Raw genomic sequence first — 23832 nt, forward strand, 5'->3', positions numbered from 1 at the left:
ACACGCAACTCCTGATCTCAAGCCCCATGTTGGGTGAAGAGCTTACTTAAAAATAAAATCTATTTAAAAAACGTATGAGGGGCACCTGGCTGGCTCAGTTGGGTAAGCATCTGACTCTTGATCTCAGATCAGGCCTTGATCTCAGGGTCATGAGTTTAAGCCCCTCACTGGGCTCCACGCTGGGTGTGATGCTTACTTAAAAAAAAAAAAAAAAATGGTATGAAAAGCAAAATTACAAACTCTTTAAAAATATTTATAGGAAAAATAACTTTATAACTTTGAGATAGGAAAGGACTTTTTTTTTTAAAAGGTACAATGAGGGGCGCCTGGGTGGCGCAGTCGGTTAAGCGTCCCTTCAGCCAGGTCACGATCTCGCGGTCCGCGAGTTCGAGCCCCGCGTCAGGCTCTGGGCTGATGGCTCAGAGCCTGGAGCCTGTTTCCGATTCTGTGTCTCCCTCTCTCTCCGCCCCTCCCCCGTTCATGCTCTGTCTCTCTCTGTCCCAAAAATAAATAAACGTTGAAAAAAAAATAAAAATAAAAAAAATAAAGGTACAATGAGCAGAAGCTACAAGGAAAACCGATAAACTTTACAGTAACAAAAGGTATCATAAGGAAAGGGGAAAGGGATCAACATAACACTGTATGTTAACTATACTAGAATTTTAATATTTCTTTTTTAATTTTTTTCAATGTTTATTTATTTTTGAGATAGAGAGACAGAGTGTAAGCAGGGAAGGAGCAGAGAGAGAGAGACAGACAGACAGACAGACAGAGAATCTGAAGCAGACTCCTAGCTCTGAGCTGTCAGCACAGAGCCTGACATGGGGCTCGAACTCACGAACCACAAGATCATGACCTGAGCGAAAGTAGGACGCTTAACCGACTGAGCCGCCCGGGTGCCCCTGAATGTAAATTTCTTAATAATTCAAATCATAACTAATTTTTTTTTTTTTGAGAGAGAGAGACAGAGACAGAGCACAAGAGAGGGGGGGACAGAGAGAGAGGGAGACACAGAATTCAAAGCAGGCTCCCAGTTCTGTCAGCACAGAGTCTGACACAGGGCTCGAACCCACAAACCACGAGATCATGATCTGAGCCAAAGTTGGATGCTCAACCGACTGAGCCACCCAGGCACCCCAATTATATGGGAATTTTTTTAAATATAGTAACAATAAACGAGTAAGTAGATAAAGAAAAAACAGATCATCAACCAATAGAAGATATAGGTAGTGAATATAACACAAAATATCAGAATTCAGAACATATGAACAACTGTGATTAAAAAAACAAAACAATTAACAGAAAATGGGCAAAAGAAATAAAGGGTAGTAGCTGGGAGTGGCAGTGTGGAAAAACAGAAAGTGCACTGACAAAGAATTCCAAGGATATTGGCTTTGAGACCTAGCTCTGCCAATACCCCTTTACTTTTCTGGAATAAGTAACTCAATCTCTTTGAATCTAGTTTTCTTATCTGTAAAATGGGAGCAAAGGGTGGGCATCCAGCATGAAAAGGCAGAGAATGAGAAAGGTTCGAGGTGGGGTGGGGTTGGGGTTGTCTACCAGTTAGGCCAGCCCAGGTTCTTAATGCTATCTGCCCACTAAGATGACCTGAGGAGATTTTTAAACCACCCCGCCTTTGAGATTCTGTTTACTTCTCAGGGTCCTCAAACTCCAGCAAACCTCAGAATCTCCTGAAAAGCTTGTGAAACCGCAGACTGTTGGGCCCACTCCCAGAGCTTCGGATTCAGTAAATCTGGGGCAGGACTGATCATTTGCATTTCTAACAGGTTCCCAGGAGATGCTGATGTTGAGGACCTACCCACTTGGAAAACTACTCAAAGTACAGTATGTGCAAAAAGGATTAGGAGGAAATGCCAGGAGGGTATTTGAGAGCATATGCTTTTTTTTCTTTTTGTGAAATGAGGAACATATCTCACCACCTGAAAACCTACTGCATTTTGTTAGCCATATGCATTTAAAATACATGCTTTTAAAATATGCTATTTTTAAAAAAATATGCTTTCAAAATACATGTGTTAAGGAACTGACTTTAGAGATTGCTCCCAGGAGGGAAGTTGTTGAATGAAAGAGACTTCCACTATATACATTTTGGTACTGCATGAATTTTACACCACATCCATATAAACAAATAAAAAACAGAAAAGAGTAAATCCAACAAAACCTTGGCTCAATTTATGAGTAACCATAGTAATAGAGAAACCCTCTGAATATATTATGTATGACTATCATCTTCCCCATATTTGGTTCCCCAATATTTCTTATGTTATAGTAAAATGCATTCAAACAGTTACAAATGATAAAAAAAAATGAGGGAAGAAAGGAGGATGGGTAAGTGGGAGGGGAGGGAGAAATGGAAAGCAAAGAAATATGGGCAGGTGTTATAAAGTTTGTGATTTCTGCTGAGTCAACTTCACTTTCTTGGAGGGCAGGGAGTTGGGGGTGGGGACAACAAATAGATGAATATCAGGATCAAAATGTACACAACAGAGTATAAGGAAAGACGTCAAGTCAAGGGCAAATTATCAATTGATAACATTTTAAAATACTTTATCGAAGGGATTTCCATATCAACAAAGACTTGGGAGAAAAGGAAGGGGGCGCCTGGGTGTCTCAGTTGGTTGAGCGTCTGACTTCCGCTCAGGTCCTGATCTCGCGGTTCATGGGTTTGAGCCACAATCAGGCTCTGTGCTGACGGCTCAGAGCCTGGAGCCTGCTTCGGATTCTGTGTGTGTGTCTCTCTCTCTTCTCCTTCTCTGCTCACACTCTGTCTCTCTCTCTCTCCCTCTCTCTCTCTCTCTCTCAAAAATGAATAAACAAAAAAAAATTTTAAAGGAAGACAAAGCAAGCTATCACCTACCTATGTATATCCACCTGTGACACATACATTAGATGCCAGATAGATAAAAGATACTCAGTTTGAATCTTTATGTATATAACATATACATATTATATATTTGGTAAACCTTGGTTACAAAGTAGAAATGCGGAAAAGGAAATTTTTAGTTATAATATGCAGTGGAAAGCTGATGGCTTTCACAGGTGCAAGTTCAGGTTTTGTCCAGAAGAGGGGGGTGTGAAACTATAAATGGCATCATGGTTTTTTTCGTAACTTGTTTCCGGCATTTCCCTACTGAGCAGCCAAAGGAAAGTCCGGGTTGGGGCAAGGCGGCTATCGGCATTCGGGCAGACAAGTCTTTGCAGTGAGCCACTGTCTCCCACACCACTGCTTTGGGGCCACCCACCAGAACATCTGGCCGCACTGCCAAGGCATGATATTCTGTCAGGCCCCTTTCCTTTACAACCTAGGAATCGAGATGATATTCTCAGTGTTAGTTTTCATTCTTTCCACCTGAACTGGTTAGAATCCAGAATGTGGGACGCCTGGGTGGCTCTGTTAAGCTTCCGGCTCTTGGTTTCCCCTGGGCTTCTGGTCTCACGATTTGTGAGTTGGAGCCCTTAAATCGGACGCTGGGCTTGACAGTGTGGAGCCTGCTTGGAATTCTCTCTCTCTCCCTTTCTCTCTCCTCCTACCCACCCCCACCCCCCACTCAAAATAAATAAGTACAACTAAAAATAAATAAAAGACTGTCTCCCAGGTGAACGTGGCAATGAGGGGAGGCAAGTGTTTGTCCTCCTACAGACACGAGGCGCAGAAAATCAAAACGGAAGCCACCTCCCAAGAAGAAGATGACAAGCATTCACCTGGCCCTTCTGCGACCATGAGAAGTCTTGGGACATGAAAATGGACCGGGCCCGCAAGACAGAAGTCATCTCTTAACACCTAGTGCCTGGAGAATTCAGATGCCCGTCTCGCATTCGTCAGAACCAGTGGGCGCGTACGGCGATTGGATAGATGCCTGCGAGACAGCCAATCACTATCGAAGCAGAAGGCCCACCCACTTGGCTGTCCGGCCTGCCGTGCACCTGTCCCACTGGGGCCCGATCCAGAGACGTTCCAGGGTCCAGGAGGGTGTGTATCCAGGGCCTTCACAGGTATATGGAGTGGGTGTGGGGGTGAGCGTGTGCGGCTGCAAGTGTGGCAGTAACAGTGTGCTTGTGGGCACGGACTGGAGTTGAGTGGGGGTTGTTGGGACCCCTGGGGGCCTGAAGTGCTTCCCTTGGCTCTGAAAGCCTTTAACTCGCTTACTCCTCCTCGGGGCCTGTGTCTCTCGACGACGTTCTGGTCAAGGACAAGCCCAGCAGAGGCTGCCTAGGGACTCTCCAGCCTCCTCACCCACCTTACTGACACTTTGCCCGTTTGAACTGGACCGCCCTTCCTCCCTCCCTGCCTTCCAAGGCCTGTGGCCTGAGATTCAAAGCCACAGTCCCACAGGCCCCTTGGCCGGGTCCTGGCAGAACAGCCCCTTTTCATGTTTAGCTGCTTTTGTAGAGGAGGAAGAGGCTGGGCGGAGGATAGCTGTCGGTCCAAGCCCTTAAATAAAACAGCCGAAGCAAAAAAAAAAAGAGTCTGGAATGTGTTCAGCATTTAATGAAAAATGGGTTTGTGTTATTGAAGTTTGCGCGATCAGAAATATAAATGCAGGAAATTTTTGTGAAAAGAGCAGTGTTCAAGTTTGCCAGAACTTCAGTAGCTTTTAATTCTTCTTAGTGTAAAAAGACAAAATATGCTTACTCATTTTATTAAATGTAGTATGTTCATTAATTCCTCATGTACATTTCATTTGAAGTTACTTAAATAAATCCTCCTTAAATAACCATCAAAGCCTGTCGGGATACAGTTATGTTTTCATATGTGGCATGTGCTGTGCAAGTAAATCTGTCTGCTACGTTGTTTCTCGTTATCCAGACAATTCAAGGAAGAGGAGAGACAGACGCCAGTAAACACGTGTAAACATGTTCCTCCTTGCTAGCAATCAGGGAGATGCAAACTGAAATAAAAAGGAGATGGCGTTTTAGACTCATCATATTGGCAAAAAATGTAAAGTCACATGTGAGTGTGTAGGAACATGGGCACCTTCATGCACGGTTGGAGGGTTTTAAATCGGTGTGGCCACATCGAGAGCAATTTAGCACAAGTGATAATGTGAACGGTGCATACACCCTGCAATTCTGCCGCCCTTAAGTTGAAAACGGGCTGCATGTTAGGCTTATTATCCCCGTGGGTTATCAACCCACCACCCTATGAGAACCTCTTGCACATGTGTGTGGGGAAACAAATTCAAAAATATTCACAACATTACTACAGCAAAAAATTGGAAACAACGTAAAGGCTCATCGACAGATAAATAGTGAGATAAAATATGGTTGGTAGAGTTATTCCATGGAAAACTAAGGAAACTGCAAACCACAGGTGTGTGCAGAATCATGACCAAATCTCAGGTGTAAGTTTGAGAAGCAATGCTCAAAGAGCACACGCTGCAGAAAGGCATTGCACACTGCAGTTAAAATGAACGATTTAAGCCTATGTGTATTAATCTTGTGTTCGTTTTCTTTGACCGGTATAAAAAAATTACTGAAGATTCCATGGCTTAAAATAGCACATGCTTATTATCTTCTATTTCTGGAAATGAGAGCTCTGAAATGGGACTCAGTAGTGTCAGCAGGGCTGGCTTCCTTTCTCCAGCCAGAGGTGCCCTGCCCTCCTCCAGGATCTGGTGCATTGATGCGCCCCTAGTGCATTGGGGCCGAAAAGGGGGGCACTGGAGCACAGGTGCCACGGCTGAGGAAGCAGATGATTCAAATGACTGGCGAGCAGCTGTTAAATGATCAAATGTCCCGCTGATCACAAAATTGTCATGCAATTTGTAAAGAATACAAAGAAAAACCCATTTCCTTCCTCTACACCTATTTACGTGAAAAAGGTTCTCAGACTTTCCATTTATCATAAACAAAAGAAAAATGGAAAGAGGTTCCATGCTAACTCCTGTCTTATTTTAGAAATAAGTAAACATCATCCAAAGAAATAGGAACTAATTGAGAAATTAAAGCTCCATTCATTTCCCTAAAAGGTACTTCTCCGGGGGTGCCTGGCTGGTTCAGTTGAGAGAGAGGGCAAATCTTGAGAGGTATAGAGATTACTTAAAAAAAAAAAAAAAGATACTTCTCCAATAAAATTTTACCTTTATGTTTAATAATTACTTGGCAAGATTTGTAATTTATTGTTGGATTTATTGTGTAGTATTAATAATTTTAATAATAATTCAAGACAATTTTTTTTAGCACTTAAGAGTCCTGTGGTCAAAAGAAAGAAAATAAATTTTAATAAATTAAAACTTATTTTATATATTTTTTATCACATGGATTTATGACAAGAGAATATTTATGACAAGAAAACATCTTTAAGGATAAAATATATTCTGTTAAGATAAAATTCTGTGGGGAAAGTAGAATGGGAACATGGATTCAAAGAGATAAAAGAATAATATAAAATTCCTGTCTATTAAAAAGAGTTCATCCAAGGACACTTTTAATAAAGGTGAATACCAGGGGAGCCTGGGTGGTTCAGTTGGGTAAGCATCTGACTTTGGCTCAGGTCATGATCTTGCGTCATGAGTTTGAGCCCCGCATCAGGCTCTGTGCTGACAGCTCAGAGCCTGGAGTCCACTTCCGAGTCTGTATCTCCCTCTTTCTCTGCTCCTCTCCCACTCGTGCTCTGTCTCTCAAAAATGAATAAACGTTAAAAAACATTTTTTTAATAAAGAAAGGTGAGTACCAAATCACCGATAGATTTCATTGAACACATTTTCTTTATTTTTTATTGGAGTATAGTCGACAAACAATGCTATATTAGTTTTACTGTGCAACATAGAGATTTAATCCATTGGCTAGATTTTAAAATATGGAAATGATAGTTTAATTTTAATATGCCAAAACTTAAACTATGATGGAATTTATCTTTTGAACTGTTTACATATAGGACAAAACATTTTAGATATTAATCCAAAAATGTTCGGAGGGGTAGGGAGTTTTACGAAATTACCATAGTGGGCACAAAAGCAAAAATTCCGAAGGCTGCTGCTCTAGGGTAGCATTGCTGGGTCTTAAGGTATTGAGGGTATTGGTCTCTACGGGGATAACGTCAACTTATTTGGCAGGATGGTTGTAGCAGTTTACGCTCTCTCCAGAAATCCATTTTCTTTGCTAATGGGTCACTTGAATTTGCTAATGAGTTAGCTAAATTTCCCAGGAGTAGGAAAACATTTCTTTTTGCCAGCACTTTAGCGTTCATGGAGCCCTGCTTCTTGATTAATGCCAAAGGCAAGGTCTCCTTCAATTTTAACCTTCATGTATTTCCCCGAGTGTCTCTCAACGCCCTAGCTTTGTTTTACATCATTCCCTCTCCCTGGGATGCCCCCTCCACCCAACTGCCACCAGCTTATCACCCATGCTTCTGGTCTGAGCTTAAATGTCCTTTCTTCGAAAAGTCTTTCCACAAACAGCCTACCTAAAGTTTCCTAATTCTCCCTTGCAGAACTCTGTGGAGCTTATATGAGTTAGGAATGATGTATTTGCTTCTTTGTTCATATATTTGTCTATCTCTGCACTAGATTGTAAGCTCCTTGGGGACTGTATCTGTTTTATTCACCTACATATGCCCCAGCATTTATTATAGCTCCTGAATCATAGTAAAATCTCCATAAATATCTCCAGAATAAACAAATGGATGAATGAATTTTTTTCAGAATGTAACAGACATCATCCTTAATCCAATCACTGATGGATTTGAGCAGGGTGTGATAGGCGTTTCCTTGAATAAAAAGGTTCTTCAGGCTTTTATGCTTCATTTCCATTTTGGACTGTTGAAAAGAATTCTAAAGCACCCTTCATATGACCCTGCCTCATCCTTTTTTTATTCCTCTTCTCCCTCCTCTTTAAAAGGTCTTCCTTGGGGCGCCTGGGTGGCTCAGTCGGTTAAGCAGCCGACTTCGGCTCAGGTCATGATCTTGCGGTCTGTGAGTTCGAGCCCCGCGTTGGGCTCTGTGCTGACCGCTCGGAGCCTGGAGCCTGCTTCCGATTCTGTGTCTCCCTCTCTCTCTGACCCTCCCCCGTTCATGCTCTGTATCAAAAATAAATAAACGTTAAAAAAAATTTTTTTTTTGAAAAAAGGTCTTCCTTTTCAGGGCACTTGGGTAGCTCAGTCGGTTAAGCATCTGACTTCAGCTCAGGTCGCGATCTTACAGTTCAAGCCCCATGTCGGGCTTTGTGCTGACAGTTTGGAACCTGGAGCTTGCTTCAGATTCTGTCTCTCTCTCTCTCTCTCTCTCTCTCTCTCTCTCTCTGCCCTTCCCTGCTCATGTTCTGTCTCTCTCCCTCAAAAATAAAATAAACATTAAGAAAATAAAAGAAAAAAAAGGTCTTCCTTTTCTTTACTCAATCAGTAATATATTCAACACTAAGATGATGGATAAATTTGGTAATTTTGCAAATGAAAGAAGAAAAATGCGCTTTACTATTCCCCAGTCTTCAGCTCCAAGTTTACAGGTGAACTTGGACTGTCAGGGATTGTACACGTAACCAACAGTGATGGAGTTCAGGACGTGCTACCCCAAAATATGGCACCTTGGCATACTAAATATTTTAAGCTGAGGGAAGTTGAGAAATGGCAGGGTGCTGGAAGGATTCTCTGATCTTCCCCCTGAAGCAGGTCTTTAGATTTTCATATGAGAGATGCCCTCCCCATACCAGGAGCATCCTTATCCCCAAAGATTTCAGAGAGGAATCTGAAGGAACAGGCCTTGCTAAGTGTCTCCCAGTTTATTAAACTTTATCTATCACACTTTCCCATGACTTTCCACTCTTCATCAAACCTATCATAAAAATGCCCAGGTCTTAGTTTCCTTCTGAAGGCTTCCATGTCACAGAAAACTTGTATAAATTTGTAGGCTTTTCTCTTGTTAATCTTTTGGTACAGAACTCCAACCAAGAACCTAAAGGGAATGGAAGGAGAAGATTCTTTTCCCCGTCCCCTTCAATAGCTAAGATAAATTGTCATCAAATCCTCTGGTACCAGACTACACTTCCCTGTCTATAATACAAGTTTCTTAAGTGTGCAGTGTCATTCTAAGACCACATTTTATTTAATTAATTACTTTAAAGATTTTACTTTTAAGTAATCTCTACATGCAATGTGGGGCTGGAACCCACAACCTTCAGATCAAGAGTTGCTTGCTACCCCAACTGAGCCTACCAGGTGCCCCACTAAGCCATTTTATTTTCCTATTTCTTTTTTTTTTTTTTTAATTTTTGTAATGTTTATTTTTGAGAGACAGAGACAGAGCATGAGCGGGGGAGGGGCAGAGAGAGAGGGAGGCACAGAATCCGAAACAGGCTCCAGGCTCTGAGCGGTCAGCACAGAACCCGACGTGGGGCTCGAACTCGGGAACGGCGAGATCATGACCTGAGCCGAAGCCCGACGCTCAACTGACTGAGCCACCCAGGTGCCCCAATTTTCCTATTTCTTTAAAAAAAAAATTTTTTTTTTTTTTAATTTTAGAGAGAGTGCAAGTGTGAAGAGGGGCAGAGAGAGAGAGAGAAAATCTTAAGTAGACTCCACACTCAGCACAGAGCCCAATGCAGGTTGATCCCACAACTCTGGAATCATGATCCTAGCAGAAATCAAGAGTTGGACGCTCAACCGACTAAGCTACCCAGGCACCCCTAAGCCCACATTAAAAGAAAAATCTTTGGGGCGCCTGGGTGGCGCAGTCGGTTAAGCGTCCGACTTCAGTCAGGTCACGATCTCGCGGTCCGTGAGTTCGAGCCCCGCGTCGGGCTCTGGGCTCATGGTTCAGAGCCTGGAGCCTGTTTCCGATTCTGTGTCTCCCTCTCTCTCTGCCCCTCCCCTGTTCATGCTCTGTCTCTCTCTGTCCCAAAAATAAATAAATGTTGAAAAAAAAATTAAAAAAAAAAAAAGAAAAATCTTTAATGAGAATGAAAGAACAAAATTTTAAGCCTGTCTAAATCTAATTTCCAGTTGTATTTACATATATGTGTGTATATATATATATATATATACACCATATACATGTGTGTGTGTGTGTGTGTGTGTGTGTATATATATATATATATCCCTGAACCTCCCCTTTATGTTGTTGTGAATCTGTATATTCTAAGCCTTATTTGATGTTGATAGTAACAGTGACAACTTTGCGAAGAATTTCATGTTCATTATCTCATTTAATTTGATTACTCTTCAACAGATGGCTTCTGGGCAGGCCCACGTAAGTCCTTGCCGGAAGAGAGGCTGACAGCAGCCTTCCCTGATACTGAGTACATGTCTTCTCTACAGGGCTCTTGTCCTGCAGTCACCAACCAGCTGCCACCAAGCCAAGGGTCTGGCCACATCTGCTCTCACAGGCAAAGGCTTGCACCCCAGATTTATCCTGGCTGGAAGGTAAGTTTCCTCTTCCTGTCTGAACTGGGACAACCATCTTCCCCTGTCCTCAGACATCGGTGCTCCTGGTTCTCAGGCCTTTGGGTTTGGAGTAGAACTTCACCGCCGCTGCCATGGGTCTCCAGCTTGCAGATGGCAGGTCGTGAGGCTTCTCAGCCTCCATAACAACATGAGCCTTGTCCTCATAGTGTATCTCTTTCTGTATTTATACCTGTTGGTTCTGTTTCTCTGGAGAACCGTAACTAATGCAGGAACCAAGTATTTCAGAATCCGCCAGATTTAGGGGTGCCTTCCCACACAAAGCCAGACTTTATTTTTTTTCAGTTATAATTAGATAGAAATTAAGGGACACAAAAAGGCAGATACTAGCCAAAGGTCTCAGTTTTCCTTTACTTCTTGAAATCAGAGCACTAAGAACCCTGGGTATTACCTGCCCTTCTCCTGCTCTCTGCCTGCAATGGTCCAAGTGGTCCAGCATTTGGACCTGGCTACACTCACATAGTCTTTGGGGGCAGAGGAGAGAGGAGCTGTCTTCCATCTGCCTCTGAGCCACTGTATGCACATATGGGTGATCCCTCAAAAGAAGGCATAATATTCTTTGTGGGAAGGGACTGGGAGATTTTCTGGCCTCTTTTTTTGCTTTCTTCAGAGGAGACCGTGGGCTAAATAGTGACATCTATCACGATTCCCTGATCTTACAGGAACCGCTGAGGGGAGGGGTCATTTCCCCCCATTCTTTTTTTTTTTTTTATGTTTATTTATTTATTTTGAGAGAGAGAAGAGGGAAGGCTGCTGTCAGCTTCTCTTCCCGCAAGGACTTGCATGGGTCTGCCCAGAAGTCATCTGAATGGGGGAGGAGCAGAGAGAAAGAGGGAGAGAGAATGAGCACTGGGTGTCATATGGAAACCAATTTGACAATAAATTATATTTAACATAAAAAAAAAAGAAGAAGAAGAAAAGAAAGAGGGAGAGAGAGAGTCCCAAGCAGGCTCAGCACTGTCAGTGAAGAGCCCGAAGGCCAGGCTCCATCTCACAGACCGTGAGATCATGACTTGAGCTGAGAGCACGAGTCAGGTGCTTGAGTGACTGAGCCACCCAGGCACGGCTTCCCCCTATTCTATAATAGTAACATTAAAAAACTAAGTAACACAATTTCTTAAAGTAAAAAACAATTCGTTAATAGGGAAGTGGAAAACTATTGCATATTCTGTTCCATTGCCACAAATATATAGTCAACAGCAGAGTGGTTACGTATTAGACTCTCGAACTGGACTGCCCTGGTTCTGATTCCAGCTTTGCTACTTAGTAGCTATACATGCTTGGGAAAGAATTGTCACCCTCTAGATCTTGATACTCTCACTATAAAATGGGAATGACAGTGATAGTGCCAAACTCACAGGGTTGTGATGAGGATTAAATAAGTTATTTCAGTAAAGTGCTTGGAACTGCACCCGTGCACCTCTGAAGCAGTGTTCCCTGTTATTATTATCATTATTTAAAGATTTTAGTTTTAAGTAGTCTCTACACCCAACATGGGGTTCGGACCCACACCCCGAGATCAAGACTGGCATGTTCTACTGACTGAACCAGCCAGGTGCCTGTTATTATTATCATCGCTGTTGTGGTTCTGGGGGAAAAGAACCACAGGAGCCTCAGTTAAGAATAACATACAGGGGCTCCTGAGCGGCTCAGTCGGTTGAGCATCTGACTTCGGCTCAGGTCATGATCTCGCGGTCCGTGAGTTCGAGCCCCGTGTCGGGCTCTGTGCTGACAGCTCAGAGCCTGGAGCCTGTTTCGGATTCTGTGTCTCCCTCTCTCTCTGACCCTCCTCCACTCATGCTCTGTCTCTCTCCGTCTCAAAAATAAATAAACGTTAAAAAAATATATATCATTAAAAAGAATAACATGCAGGGGCGCCTGGGTGGTTAAGTGGGTTAAGCGTTTGACTTTGGCCCACGTCATGATCCCGAGCTTCGTGGGTTCCAGCCCTGAGTCAGGCTCTGTGCTGACAGCTTGGAGCTCAGAGCCTGGAGACTGCTTCGGATTCTGTGTCTCCCTCTCTTTCTGCCCCTTCCCTGCTTGCACTCTGTCTCCCAAAAATAAATAAATATTTAAAAAAAATTTTTTAAAGAATAACATACAGGGGTCCCTGGGTGGCTCAGTTGGTTAAGCATCTGACTCTTGATCTTGGCTCATGTCATGATCTCATGTTTAGTGGGATTGAGCCCCAAGTCAGACTCTGCGCTGACAGCGTGGAGCCTGCCTGGGATTCTCTCTCTCTCCCTCTCTCTCTCTGCCCCTCCCCTGCTTATGCTCTCTCTCTCAAAATAAATAAACATTTTTTTTTTTTAAAAAAAAGAATAACAGACAGACCTTGTCACAGTTTTATTCCAAACTGGATTCCAGGTCCCATCAAAAAGATTGACTAGTGTAGGAATCCCAAGCACTGAGGAAAGAAAGGCCAGTAAGGGATCCTTTTTGGCCAAAAATGCTTCTCAGGGGCCCTTCAGTCCCACCACTTGGGCGGCGACTTGCTCTGCCTCCCTGTACCCCACTGCGATCTCTGGCACTCATCCACAGCTATGGCAGCGCCTCGAGTGGGGAAACAGATGGATCTGGAAACACTAGTGCCTCCTAGATAGGCTGCCCTGGGTTTATGCAACTGGACTGGAACTTTCAGGAAACCAGCAATTCCAGTTTGCATTTGGTGAGTGCACACCCAGCGTGGGTGGCTGAAGGGTCTGCTGCCTCATCATTTACCCTCACAGGAGATGCCCTACTGCCTGGACAGCCTGGAGCCTCTGTCGCTGACTCAGTCCGGCCCTTCCAGGCTGTCTTTCCTGATCACACTTTGTATACAGCTCTGAACCTCATGACGCCATTTCGAATGCATTATCTCTCTCTCTCTCTCTGCAGCTATGAAGTCTCATATTCTCCCCCCCCCCCCTTTCCTAGCCAAGAAAACAATGGTCAAAGAGTACAGTGACAGAGACGGAACCCAAGCCCAGGTTTCTGCCTCTAAACCCAGGACTCCTTCAAATACACATCGGCTGCTTCAAACCTAACAGCTCTTACTCTCAGAGACCTCAGCTAAGGCGGTTCAGCAAAAAGGCAATCTTCCTCTCTTCTGAGCGTCTAGAGCTCTTTGTCTTTTACTTTCACTGGTCATGCATCATTTTAATAATTTCACCTCATCAAAAATAATTAAGCAAGATTCCTAAATACAAGGAATTCCCTCTGAAAGCAAAACAATTTCCAAATTACGCAATTTGTCAAAGGATGTCATGTGTTTCAACAGGCATTTATTGAGCATCTAGTTTATGTCAGGAACAGTATTAATGCGAGCATAGTCCATCAACTCACAGATAAGTGATCCCACAGGTGGGATCTGACAGATACATGAGAAAGTAGCGTAGCAAGTGCTCTGGCCAAAGGAAGCACACGATGTTAGGGTGCCATGAGAAGGGGGGTAGAGAGGCAGAATTTGTCATCCCCAAATATGTCTCTTTGGCTGGCGGATTATTTTAGATTGATTTTTTTTTTAATTTTTTTTTCAACGTTTATTTATTTTTGGGACAGAGAGAGACAGGGTATGAACGGGGGAGGGGCGGAGAGAGAGGGGGACACAGAATCGGAAACAGGCTCCAGGCTCCGAGCCATCAGCCCAGAGCCTGACGCGGGGCTCGAACTCACGGACCGCGAGATGGTGACCTGGCTGAAGTCGGACGCTTAACCGACTGCGCCACCCAGGCGCCCCTAGACTGATTATTTTTAAGAAACAGAAGGTTCCGGAAAAACCTTTGTTCTTCCCCCTAACTATCCCAAAAGGAATTTAGATAGACGACCTGCTCCTGGACGGCCCATAGATAACTACAGTATAATGTGAACTGGGTGGGGTAGACATGGAGGAATTTAGCTAAATCTGTTAAAATACCTCTCTCTTATTGTTTGTGTATGGCCCAACAAATATTTGTTTGCCAGGTATTTACTCTTTTTATCTTCCTGTGAATTGTCCTTTTTCCCCTTTGAGGTCCCAGACCCTAGCTTCTCAGCTCTAGACGCATATAACCCTCAATTGCCTATCTGTGGACTTCCTGTTCCCAGATGGTAATCCTTTTTCAAAAATCATCTTTGTTTTTACAAAAGACTATGTACCTTGAGACCCTTTTAAAGGTGAGTGTCTCCATTATATTTAAATAGGATTCTGTTTACCAGCCTTTGGCTTCTCTGGTACCCTCCTGAGAAGCATATATATAGACTTGTTTCTCTGTAAAAGAGGTGATGAAATTAGGCAGCCTTAAAATGTCTGCTGCTAAAGTATAATGGGAAGAAGGGGAGGGGTCTGTTATTCATTTCCTAAAATACAAGCATTAGAGATACATGTATTTCTTGGTATAACAAATCTTTTTGTTAGGGTTTGCTCTACATACGAATCCATCTCTGATTCTGATAACTGAATTGCAGCTGCCATTTCTTGTCTAACTTTGGCTATTTTCCTCTGAGTAATAATACCATTTTTTTTTTGTATAAATGATGGGATTTAATACTTTCATCAGGGTGGGCTCATTGAATATTCATATTCTGCTTACACTGTGCGGCAGCCACATGGGAAGTTGTAGTAGAATTTCAATGCAGAAAATAGTAACTCTGATGAGAAGACTGTTATGTGTGGGTGTTTGGAAGTTATGAAGATGAGATTAAACAAAGCAAATTCTATTTTAATAACGATTTGTGCAAAATGGGAACAGGTGATTTTGAGCAGATAGTTAATATTTTTCTAAGGCAATTTTATTCAAAGAAAATTGAAGGTATTTAAAAGCCCTCATGTATTTTAGCCGTAACAAGTTTTCTTGAAAATCAAAGAGGAGTGTTTTGGGTGGAGAAGAGTTAAATTACACAACTGAACATTTTAGAAGCTTCATTCATTTTTGTTGTTCTCTTTTGCTTTTTCTCTCCCTGTGACCTTCAGTTTCTTTCTCTTTCTCTTCTATCCTTTCTCTCCTGCTGTCTCTTTTTAGGATCTCTCGCATTGACCCTTCCAGGGCCTCATCTAAACTCACCTTTATTGTTGCATTCTACCCTCTTCTCTACCCGGGAAGTGCATCAGAATGAAATTGGCAAGATCTTCTGACAGCTTGTCTTTACTACTGTGTTGCCAGGGAAGGGAAAAATGGCTATTTATACAGTCCATTTCCACAAGCTGCTGCTAAATTATGGGCCAAGTTTCCTTTAAAACAATGATTAATACTTCTTGATTGGATACCCGGCAAACTCTACTGGACTCCTCCAACTTGCGAATGAGTGAGATTTCCCTAGACGTGGGTAGGGTTCAACTGAGCCTTCACTTGGATATTGGGAAGTAGGTTTTTGTTGTTGAATTTAATTTATGCCAGTTGCAGATTGTGGGGCTCATAGTCATACACGGAATCATATAACATTGCCATTTTTTATGTCAAAAATTGTCAAATATCGGCAATGTCATATGGTTCAACTTAATAGATACTCAATAAATATTTGTTGGTTAGAATTGAAGAGACTGTAGAGACCATTCTATAAAAGATTTGAGGTAGTGTATAGGAAATGCAGACACACAGTAAACTAATAAATTACAAAACAATCCCATTAAAACCCAAAAAATTCTCAATTAACATAGGAGATTTAAACAAAGAGGTAAATAGACACACATAAACGCACCAAAAGATTCTCCATAACTGCAGTGTTTTTGCTGTAAACTTGGGAGTTAGCTTTTGGTACCAAAATAATAATAAGGATGATGACGTTTATTTATCACTTATGTGCCCAGCTTGGTGCTAAGTGCTTTATACACACTTTGCATTCATTCCCTACCACAAACCTATTAAGGTAATAATCAGCCCCATTTTATGGATGAAAAAGTTAAAACAAAATTTTTATTATCTTGGAGGAGAAAAGAGTCTAGTTTCTTAATTTTTTTTTAACCTTTTTTATTTTTGAGAGATAGAACATGAGTGGGGGAGGGGCAGAGAGAGAAAGGGAGAAACACAAAATCCAAAGCAGGCTCCAGGCTCCGAGCTGTCAGCACAGAGCCCTTTGTGGGGCTTGAATCCAAGAACTGTGAGATCATGACCTGAGCCACCCAGGTGCCCCCAAAATAGTTTCTTAGAGATACATTCAATTGAAAAAAACAAAACAAAACCTTGACCATGTTATCAACATTCCTTGAGTAAATGTAGCTAGTGTTTTGTAAGGATATTCTTTTAATGTCCCTTGACCTTGGGCAAAGATTCTTATGCATATGAATTACCAGGGGACTTCCTCCTCACCCAAAACTCGGACCCTATGAGACTTTGCTCTTCAAAGTGTGTCCTTTATGACAGCATTATTGGCATGACTTAGGAGCTTTTTAGAAATGGAGGATCTCAAGCCTCACTCCAGAAAGTATTAGGACCTTATTTTCATAAGATTCTCAGGTGATTTGTACGCATATTGAAGTTGAGAAATATGTCTTTAAGTGCAGAATATTTGAATTCTAAATAGACTCCTAAGGTGATTCTGATGAAGATGATCAATGGTAAGATCATACTTTATAAAACACTGCCCCGGGCATGATACCAACATGTGATTCACTGAAAACACTACTGCAAGCAGTTTGAGAAGCCAAGGGGTCCCAGAGTTGAGACAACATAAGACGTGCATGTCCAACAGTTGTTGTTCTGATGCTCTGGCTGGATCCAAGCCTAAAACCTAGGATGTTGGCATGGCTTCACCCACTTTTCCATCTCGGCAGGCAGAGGAGAAGCTATCCTTTCCATGAAGGGGAACGGCAGGATGGCCTACTTCAGACATGAAATTCTTAGACACTGAAACTATAGCTAAAAGAATTGTGTGAATTTGGCATTAACTCCTTAATGCATTTGTATTGAACTTTTAAAAATGATTTAAGTTATTTGGGATTGGGCCAAAGTGGTACTGTAGCAAGGTGCATGGTTTATTTTGTGGCTGCAAGGACCCTGTGGCTATTCCTAACTACTCCCAGGATATATGCTCAGATGGTCCATTAACTAGTACTTCAGGATATCTGGAGTGGTTCCGAAAGGCAAATACTAGATGACAGGGCGGATTAATATGTAGCAGGGATCCTACTATCAGGCACTCTACATTTCTCCTCACGTGCCCCTACAGAGGAGTGTGGCAGGAGAGGAGTGAGCTTTGGGGCCATCGCTGTTGTGTAGCTAAGAAAACAGCTACCGCAAGGTGGAGCAAAGTCACAGAATTAGAATCACAGTTGCTGGTCTCCAAGCCTGGCTCACCCCGGCTTTCTGGATTTTAAGTCCCAGGCAGTCTCCATATCCAGCTTTGTGAACTAAGTGGGCTCTTGAGTATGGGAAAGATAAGGAGAACCTGAAAAAAGAAAACTATGAAAAGAACATTTGACTTGTCAATCACGCTGCATGGCGGGATCAGAAGACATCCACAGAGGGCAAACCGTGAATTAGTCACACGCATTTCACTGTACGTGAACCTGCTTCATAAGTTTAAAGAACCATCAGTTCACAGGAAGCAGAGTAAACAATTGGGAAAACCCACTTTGGAGGCAAGCTGATATGGGCTGGAATTCTGGCCCAGCCAGGCCTTCACTGGGCTTTCTAATTTCTCATCTGTAAAATGAGGACAATGGTATCTACCTTATAGGGTTCTTTTAAGAATGTATGCAAAATGCTTTGTTTAGTGGATGGGATCCAATTTCCAACAACAGTAAGGCGGTGATTTACTAATATTAGGGCATTAACACTCAAAACCATTTATTGATGGTTTATTGGACATGATGAAGTCAAAGATATTTAAGAGACTATCTCTAATTTTATTTTTTTAATCTTTTTTTTTTTAAGTTGTATTTATTTAAATAATCTCTACACCCAAAATAGGGCTTGAGCTCACCACCCAGGAATCAAGAGTCACACACTCTTCTGACCTAGCCAGCCAGGTGCCCTGCCCCCTCTGTCTCTGAGTTTTAAATACCTTTCTTTCAAAGAAGATTAAAACTGAGATAATAATCACCAAGATAACTAACATTCACTGGGTCTGTACAATGGTCTGATGTTGCTATAAGCACTTTAAAGGATGATCTCAGTAAGTCCTTATCAAATCTCCGGGAGCTAGGTATTAACCCATTGTACAGACAGGAAAGTGAGGCCTGGAGAGGTGCAGTAATTTTTATCAGCTCACTCAGGAAAACTGCAGAGCTAGGATTCATCTCTGAGCACTCAGTCTTTGGGGTGTGTGCCTACCACAGTGGTTCAGGTCTACCTCCAGCTAATAATTCATCTCTAGGGGCTGCATTTTGTATTGCCAAGTTGTACTTCCCAAGTGCAAATATAAGATAAATCCAATAGCACCATGGATGGATGATATGAATCACATTTATATTTGCCTGCAATAATCACCAAAGTAAGCTGCTTATCTCTGGTCTCTCTCTTCCTATGCCCAATCCATCCTTCCACACTGCCAACAGTTATCTTTATAGAACACCTATGTGACCATGACACTACTCTACTTAAAAGGTTCACTGTGGTCTGTAGAACTGTGTCTAAAAGCTCAGTATAGGAGGCCTCTCCCAGTTCACCTTGACCTTCCTTCCCAGCCTCTCTGCTTTAGATATTCTGGCTTTTCACCCAACTCTTACATAAGATAGTTAGTTCCACATGAAATTAGGACAGTCAGGGGTTCTGCAGTTAACCTCTTGTTTTGGCACTGTGGAAAAAAACTTACATTTTTTTAAAGATTTTAATTTTTAAGTAATTTCTGCACCCAACTTGGGGCTTGAACCTACAACCCTGAGATCAAGAGTTGCACGCTCCACTGACTGAACCAGCTAGGTGCCTTTTAAAAATTTTCTAAAAAAATAAAAACAATTTATTCCTGTATTCTGTTGTTATAATGTAAAAAGATGTTTAAAAAATTAAATTTTAAAAGCTGCACAATTAAAAACAACGTGCACAGACTATCAGTTGGAATATATAAAAATTTTCAAAATGTTTTTCACCTATCAGAGATCTGGTATTTTAGTGGAAGATATCTTGTAACTGTATTTCCAATTGCCCCAAAGTATGATGTTCCTTTTTCCCCGTGGAACGCAACCCCTTCCCTCTCTGAGGCGGCAAACTGCTTACTATTTATCCTTCAAATCCAGTGTAAATATCACTTTTTGCCAAACCTCTTGCAGCCCATTTTTCCTTTTCAGGACTCCCAAAGCCAGGAGTGTTTCTCTTACAGTATTATTATGCATACATACATACATACATACATACATACATACAATATACTTTGAGATCCTTTAGAGCAGGGACCTGACCTCGGAGTCCCTAGCTCTTAGCTTGATATTTGGCCCACAGTAAGAACGTGAAAGTTTATCACGGGATACATGAATGAATGATCAAAGTCTAAAAAATCCCTACTCTGTTTAGATCTTGCAGGGAAAACATTTGTATACTGGACACGCCTCTGAACACATCGCTTTGATAAACCAGACCCTCACTATGTACGAGGTGATTGGAAAGGAGAAAGGGAAGGTCCCAAGTGGTAAATGTGTCCGTGAGAAAGCTGGACCACGCCTTTTCCACCACCCTAGCTCCTAGAGCTACTCCCAGGATGGGGAGAATATTGTGTTCCAGATGAGTATTTTTCTCCATCTCCACTGAAAAGCTTCGCTCTCTTTTGATTTTCAGCAGCCAAGTCATTCACAATTCAGTGAGCCTCCAGTTTTCCTACTGGGGTGCAACGTCTTGGAGTCACATCCCCTCCCGTCGTGGAGAGCTCCAACTCTAGATTTCTCGATGGATTCTGGAAAAAGCCCCTCCAGAACCCCCCGCCTCGACCCCAGGCGGCCCCGGGTGGGGAAGGGGCTTTCCAGCTGCTGAGGCTGCAGTCTGCCCCGCGCGCAGAGAGGAGCCGAGCCCCAGCCCGGCGAGGCGCGGGGGGCGTCGCCTACGGCCGCCAGGGCTCGGCGCGCGGGGCGGGGCCGCGGGGGGCCGAGAGAGGCATCCATCTTCCCGGACGAGCCTGCGCTTCCTTACCGAGCGGGGCGAGGGCGAAGGGCACGGGCCACGGCGCCGCCCCTCCCGCGAGCCCTGCCCCTCTTCGCCAGGCCCCGCGGGACCCGTTCGGCCGCCGCCGCCGCCGCCCGCAGCTCGCTCTCTGGGCGCGGGGAGCCGCGGGCCGTGTGCGCGCCGGCAACTTTGCGGCCGCCGGGGGCGCGGCTCCTCCCGGTGCGCGTGCGAGTGTGCAAGGCAGCGGCGGCCTCCTGGGGGCAGCAGCGGAGAGCGGGACGGGGAGAAAGAGGTAGCGTCGGCGCCCCGCGGCCAAGGAGGCAGAGGCCCCTCGCGGCGCCGGCTGTCGAGATCTAAACTCCGCCGGTGCTGCGCCCAGGACGCGTTCAGACCGCGCAGCGGCCGCCCTCCGGCCCGGCAGCAGGGACTCGCTCTAGGATTACGTTTCCTCTCGTCCGCCTGGGCGCTAGCGGCAGCCTTTGCCGACGGGGGAGCGGCGTCCGCGGCGGCAGCATCCCGGCCCGGGCGGGACCCTCGAGCGCCGGAGCCGGCGGCTGGAGCAGGAAGGGAGGGTCGCGGCGTCCGCCCTCCAGAGCCGGCCCTGCCCCCGAGCGCCCGGTGCGGGTTTGTAACAATGGTGCGGAGCGCCGGCGCGAACCCCGCGTCCGCCCAGCGGCCGTAGAGGAAGTGGCCGGCTCCGGGTGGGGTGGGCAGGGAGACGCCCCCCGCCGCTGGCTCGCGGGAGTTTGCCTGCGCGCCGGGCCTCTCCGGCCCCGAGGCCCCCCTCCCCCCTCCCGGATCACCGACGGCAGCTCGAAGCGGAGAGTATGGTGCCGGCGCCCGGGTTAATCTAGTCCTCGGCTCGCTCCTCTTTTCCGCCTCCTCGTCTTCCTCCTCCTTTACCTCCTGTGGGTGCTGCCTCCGGGTTCCCCGTGTGTGGGAGTACAACTCTCAGCCTCTCCAAGGAGACTGGTTTGTGACTACCGAACAGAACTTGCCCATTGAAAGCGGACCCAGAACAGCTGGATAATGTCCACTCCGAGCAGATTCAAGAAGGACAAAGAGATCATAGCCGAGTATGAAAGTCAAGTCAAAGGTAAGGATGGGAGCGGCTGCCTTGCTCCTTTTGTGTGCCTTCTTGTCATTGTGCTCGAGGAGTTGCATTTCTAACTTGGTGTCTGCGTTGGAGGAAGGCGGTGAGGGACAGCCAGAGCTTCTGGTTGAGCCACCCTGGGCTTCGTGCAAGCCCATCCCCGTCCCAGTCCCGTCAAGCCCACGGGAAGCTGGAAACCGGGTGGCTTTCTCCGACTCCTAGAGCGCACCTCCAGGAGAGAGAGAACTGGCTGTAACTTAACCACCACCTTCAGCCGGGCAACTTAACACGGGAGGCAGGCGGCAGCGGTGGTTCCTGGCCAGTTACCCTCTTCCTCCTCCTCGTTACTCTTTTTAACTGGTATCTTTGTCACGTTATTTTTAAGGAATCATTTTCCTGAAGTCTGGACATCAAGTGGTCCGGAGCTTCATTGAGTGCAGACGATTTTAGACCTTTACGCTGTTGGCTACTAATTTATTAGGGCGAGTCCGCCGTTTAGAAAACAGCTCCCTGAAAGCCTGGCTGTTAAACCAAGCGGGGACTAGTGGAATCTGACTCCTCCTTTATAATGGGCCAGAATTCAGTGCCATCTTCCACACTCACCCGGGAGTATTGCTTTATCATTTGCTGGAAGCTACTTGCATGTAAAATGAAGGTTTGGATATTTAAGTGGTAGTTTCAGTCCATTTACATTGTCAACTAATGAAGGAACCTAATTAAGGTTGATTAAGCATTTTTACTTAATGTGCCTTGGGTTTTTAAAAAATGGATTTTCTCTCTGGTACAAGTATTTTGTGTTGCTGTTGAAGTGTTTAATGAACATCTATCTCTGCTGTGTTTGTTTTTTTGTCTTTTTTTGTTTTTTTCATCTTCTGTGGTCTCTCCTGGGTGGATTTTCCCTATTGAGACAATGGATGGAGTGTTGAGGTTGATGCTGTGCTTTGGAATATTCACTGCAAAGTTCATAACAATTGCTATGCAGACACCTGTGTTTTTTCTGATACAGTCTTCTAAAAGGGCTGCTGAGAGAGGCACTCCTTACTTGCCTTGGGAAAGGCAGGAGCAGCCTGGGTGTTCTTTTGTGTGGTCCAGTTGTGGAAATGCCCAGAGTCCTATGCGAGGACCTGGTGGACCCTCCATGCCCTGAGGGCGGATTTGGACCCACTCATCTAGGCCACCAACAAAGGCGTGTGGAAGCCCAGGGACTCATGCTTTCCTTTAGGCTAACCCCTATAAAGGATGTAAGCTAAACACTGTTCAGGGAACCGATTTTTAACTGCTTGTAATTAAGATAATTTCTACTTACAGCAACTGGTTACATTGACATGGAAGTTAGGATAGCAGAGGAGTAATTATTTCCTTAGTGACAGGTAAACTTTTTCATAAGCAGAACCTCTCTTAATGTTACTCCAGCACGGCCTGAACAACCTTTCATTTTAAGGTGGAACTCTTGTTCCTCATCACCATTCCTTGTGCAAGGTTTTGCACATGGCTCTTTGTGGTAGATCATGGAGGGATGGTAGCCTGGCTTTCTTGCTGCCTGGAGCACCGGCTGGCAGAATGCACTTTCAAGTATTGGCTTAGTTATTTCTGTTCTAAGCTCATTTGTCCATGATCAAGTCCTTATATGAAAAATAGTTTCATGGTTAATTTCTTTCAGAGTGTGAATTCTATTGTTACATGGTTACTAATGTGCTTGAGATACAGGCCCTCTACACTGATTAAAAATCAATAAAATGGGATGTGTTGCAATGTTTACAATGCGTCTATCAAATCCAATGCAAGGAAAAATTATGAACACGGTGAAGATTATTTTTGGATCAAATTCAGCCCCATAGAAAGTGATCCCTAGTCCTTTCAACCTTCCTCATTTACACAGATCTATAGCCTGAAAGAGGCTGCTGTATGACTCTTTCTGACACCTGACCTGCCCTTCTCATCAGGACCTGCGTCCAGACTATCTGCTTTCACATATCCTATGTCTAACCCACATCATCCTACCCGTATGCAGTTATGGGAATGGGGTAATACAGTGGAGTTGGATCACGTACACCTTTAAGGGCACCAGTACACCTGCACTTCTAGGCAAAATCAAGATCAGGTGGGACAAAAATGACCGTGAAATAGTGCATAGGCCAAGCTGTCCCATGCAGTGACAGTAGGTTCCTTACTAGGGATGTGAAATGCAGGACTCTGATTTTCTGTTGTATTTCCTGAGTCCCTCTTTAAGGGTGAACATCTTACCCTGGCAGAGTGCTAGTGTGCTGTTTAAAGATACGTGGTTTTGGAACAACTACCTCTTTTAATTCCAGCCAACTATTTCATCTGATGATAAACAA

The 23832-nt window shown here is 44.2% G+C and overlaps 1 protein-coding gene across 1 annotated transcript in view; it reads left to right on the plus strand.

Annotated features, from left to right (window-relative positions):
• The first annotated feature begins 21115 nt into the window (after positions 1 to 21115).
• SRGAP1 (SLIT-ROBO Rho GTPase activating protein 1) overlaps positions 21116 to 23832 on the plus strand; it is a 285747-nt gene continuing 283030 nt past the window's right edge. Inside the window, exon 1 of the mRNA XM_047066296.1 lies at positions 21116 to 21496. Coding sequence (XP_046922252.1) covers positions 21430 to 21496 — 67 coding nt within the window. The 5' untranslated portion in view covers positions 21116 to 21429. The remainder of the gene's footprint in view (positions 21497 to 23832) is intronic.

This window comes from Lynx rufus, unplaced genomic scaffold (assembly GCF_022079265.1).
Source record: "Lynx rufus isolate CCGP_SWC_20201006 ecotype Redwood Valley unplaced genomic scaffold, mLynRuf1.p SCAF_7, whole genome shotgun sequence".
In the NCBI taxonomy this organism is placed as follows: Eukaryota; Metazoa; Chordata; class Mammalia; order Carnivora; family Felidae; genus Lynx; species Lynx rufus.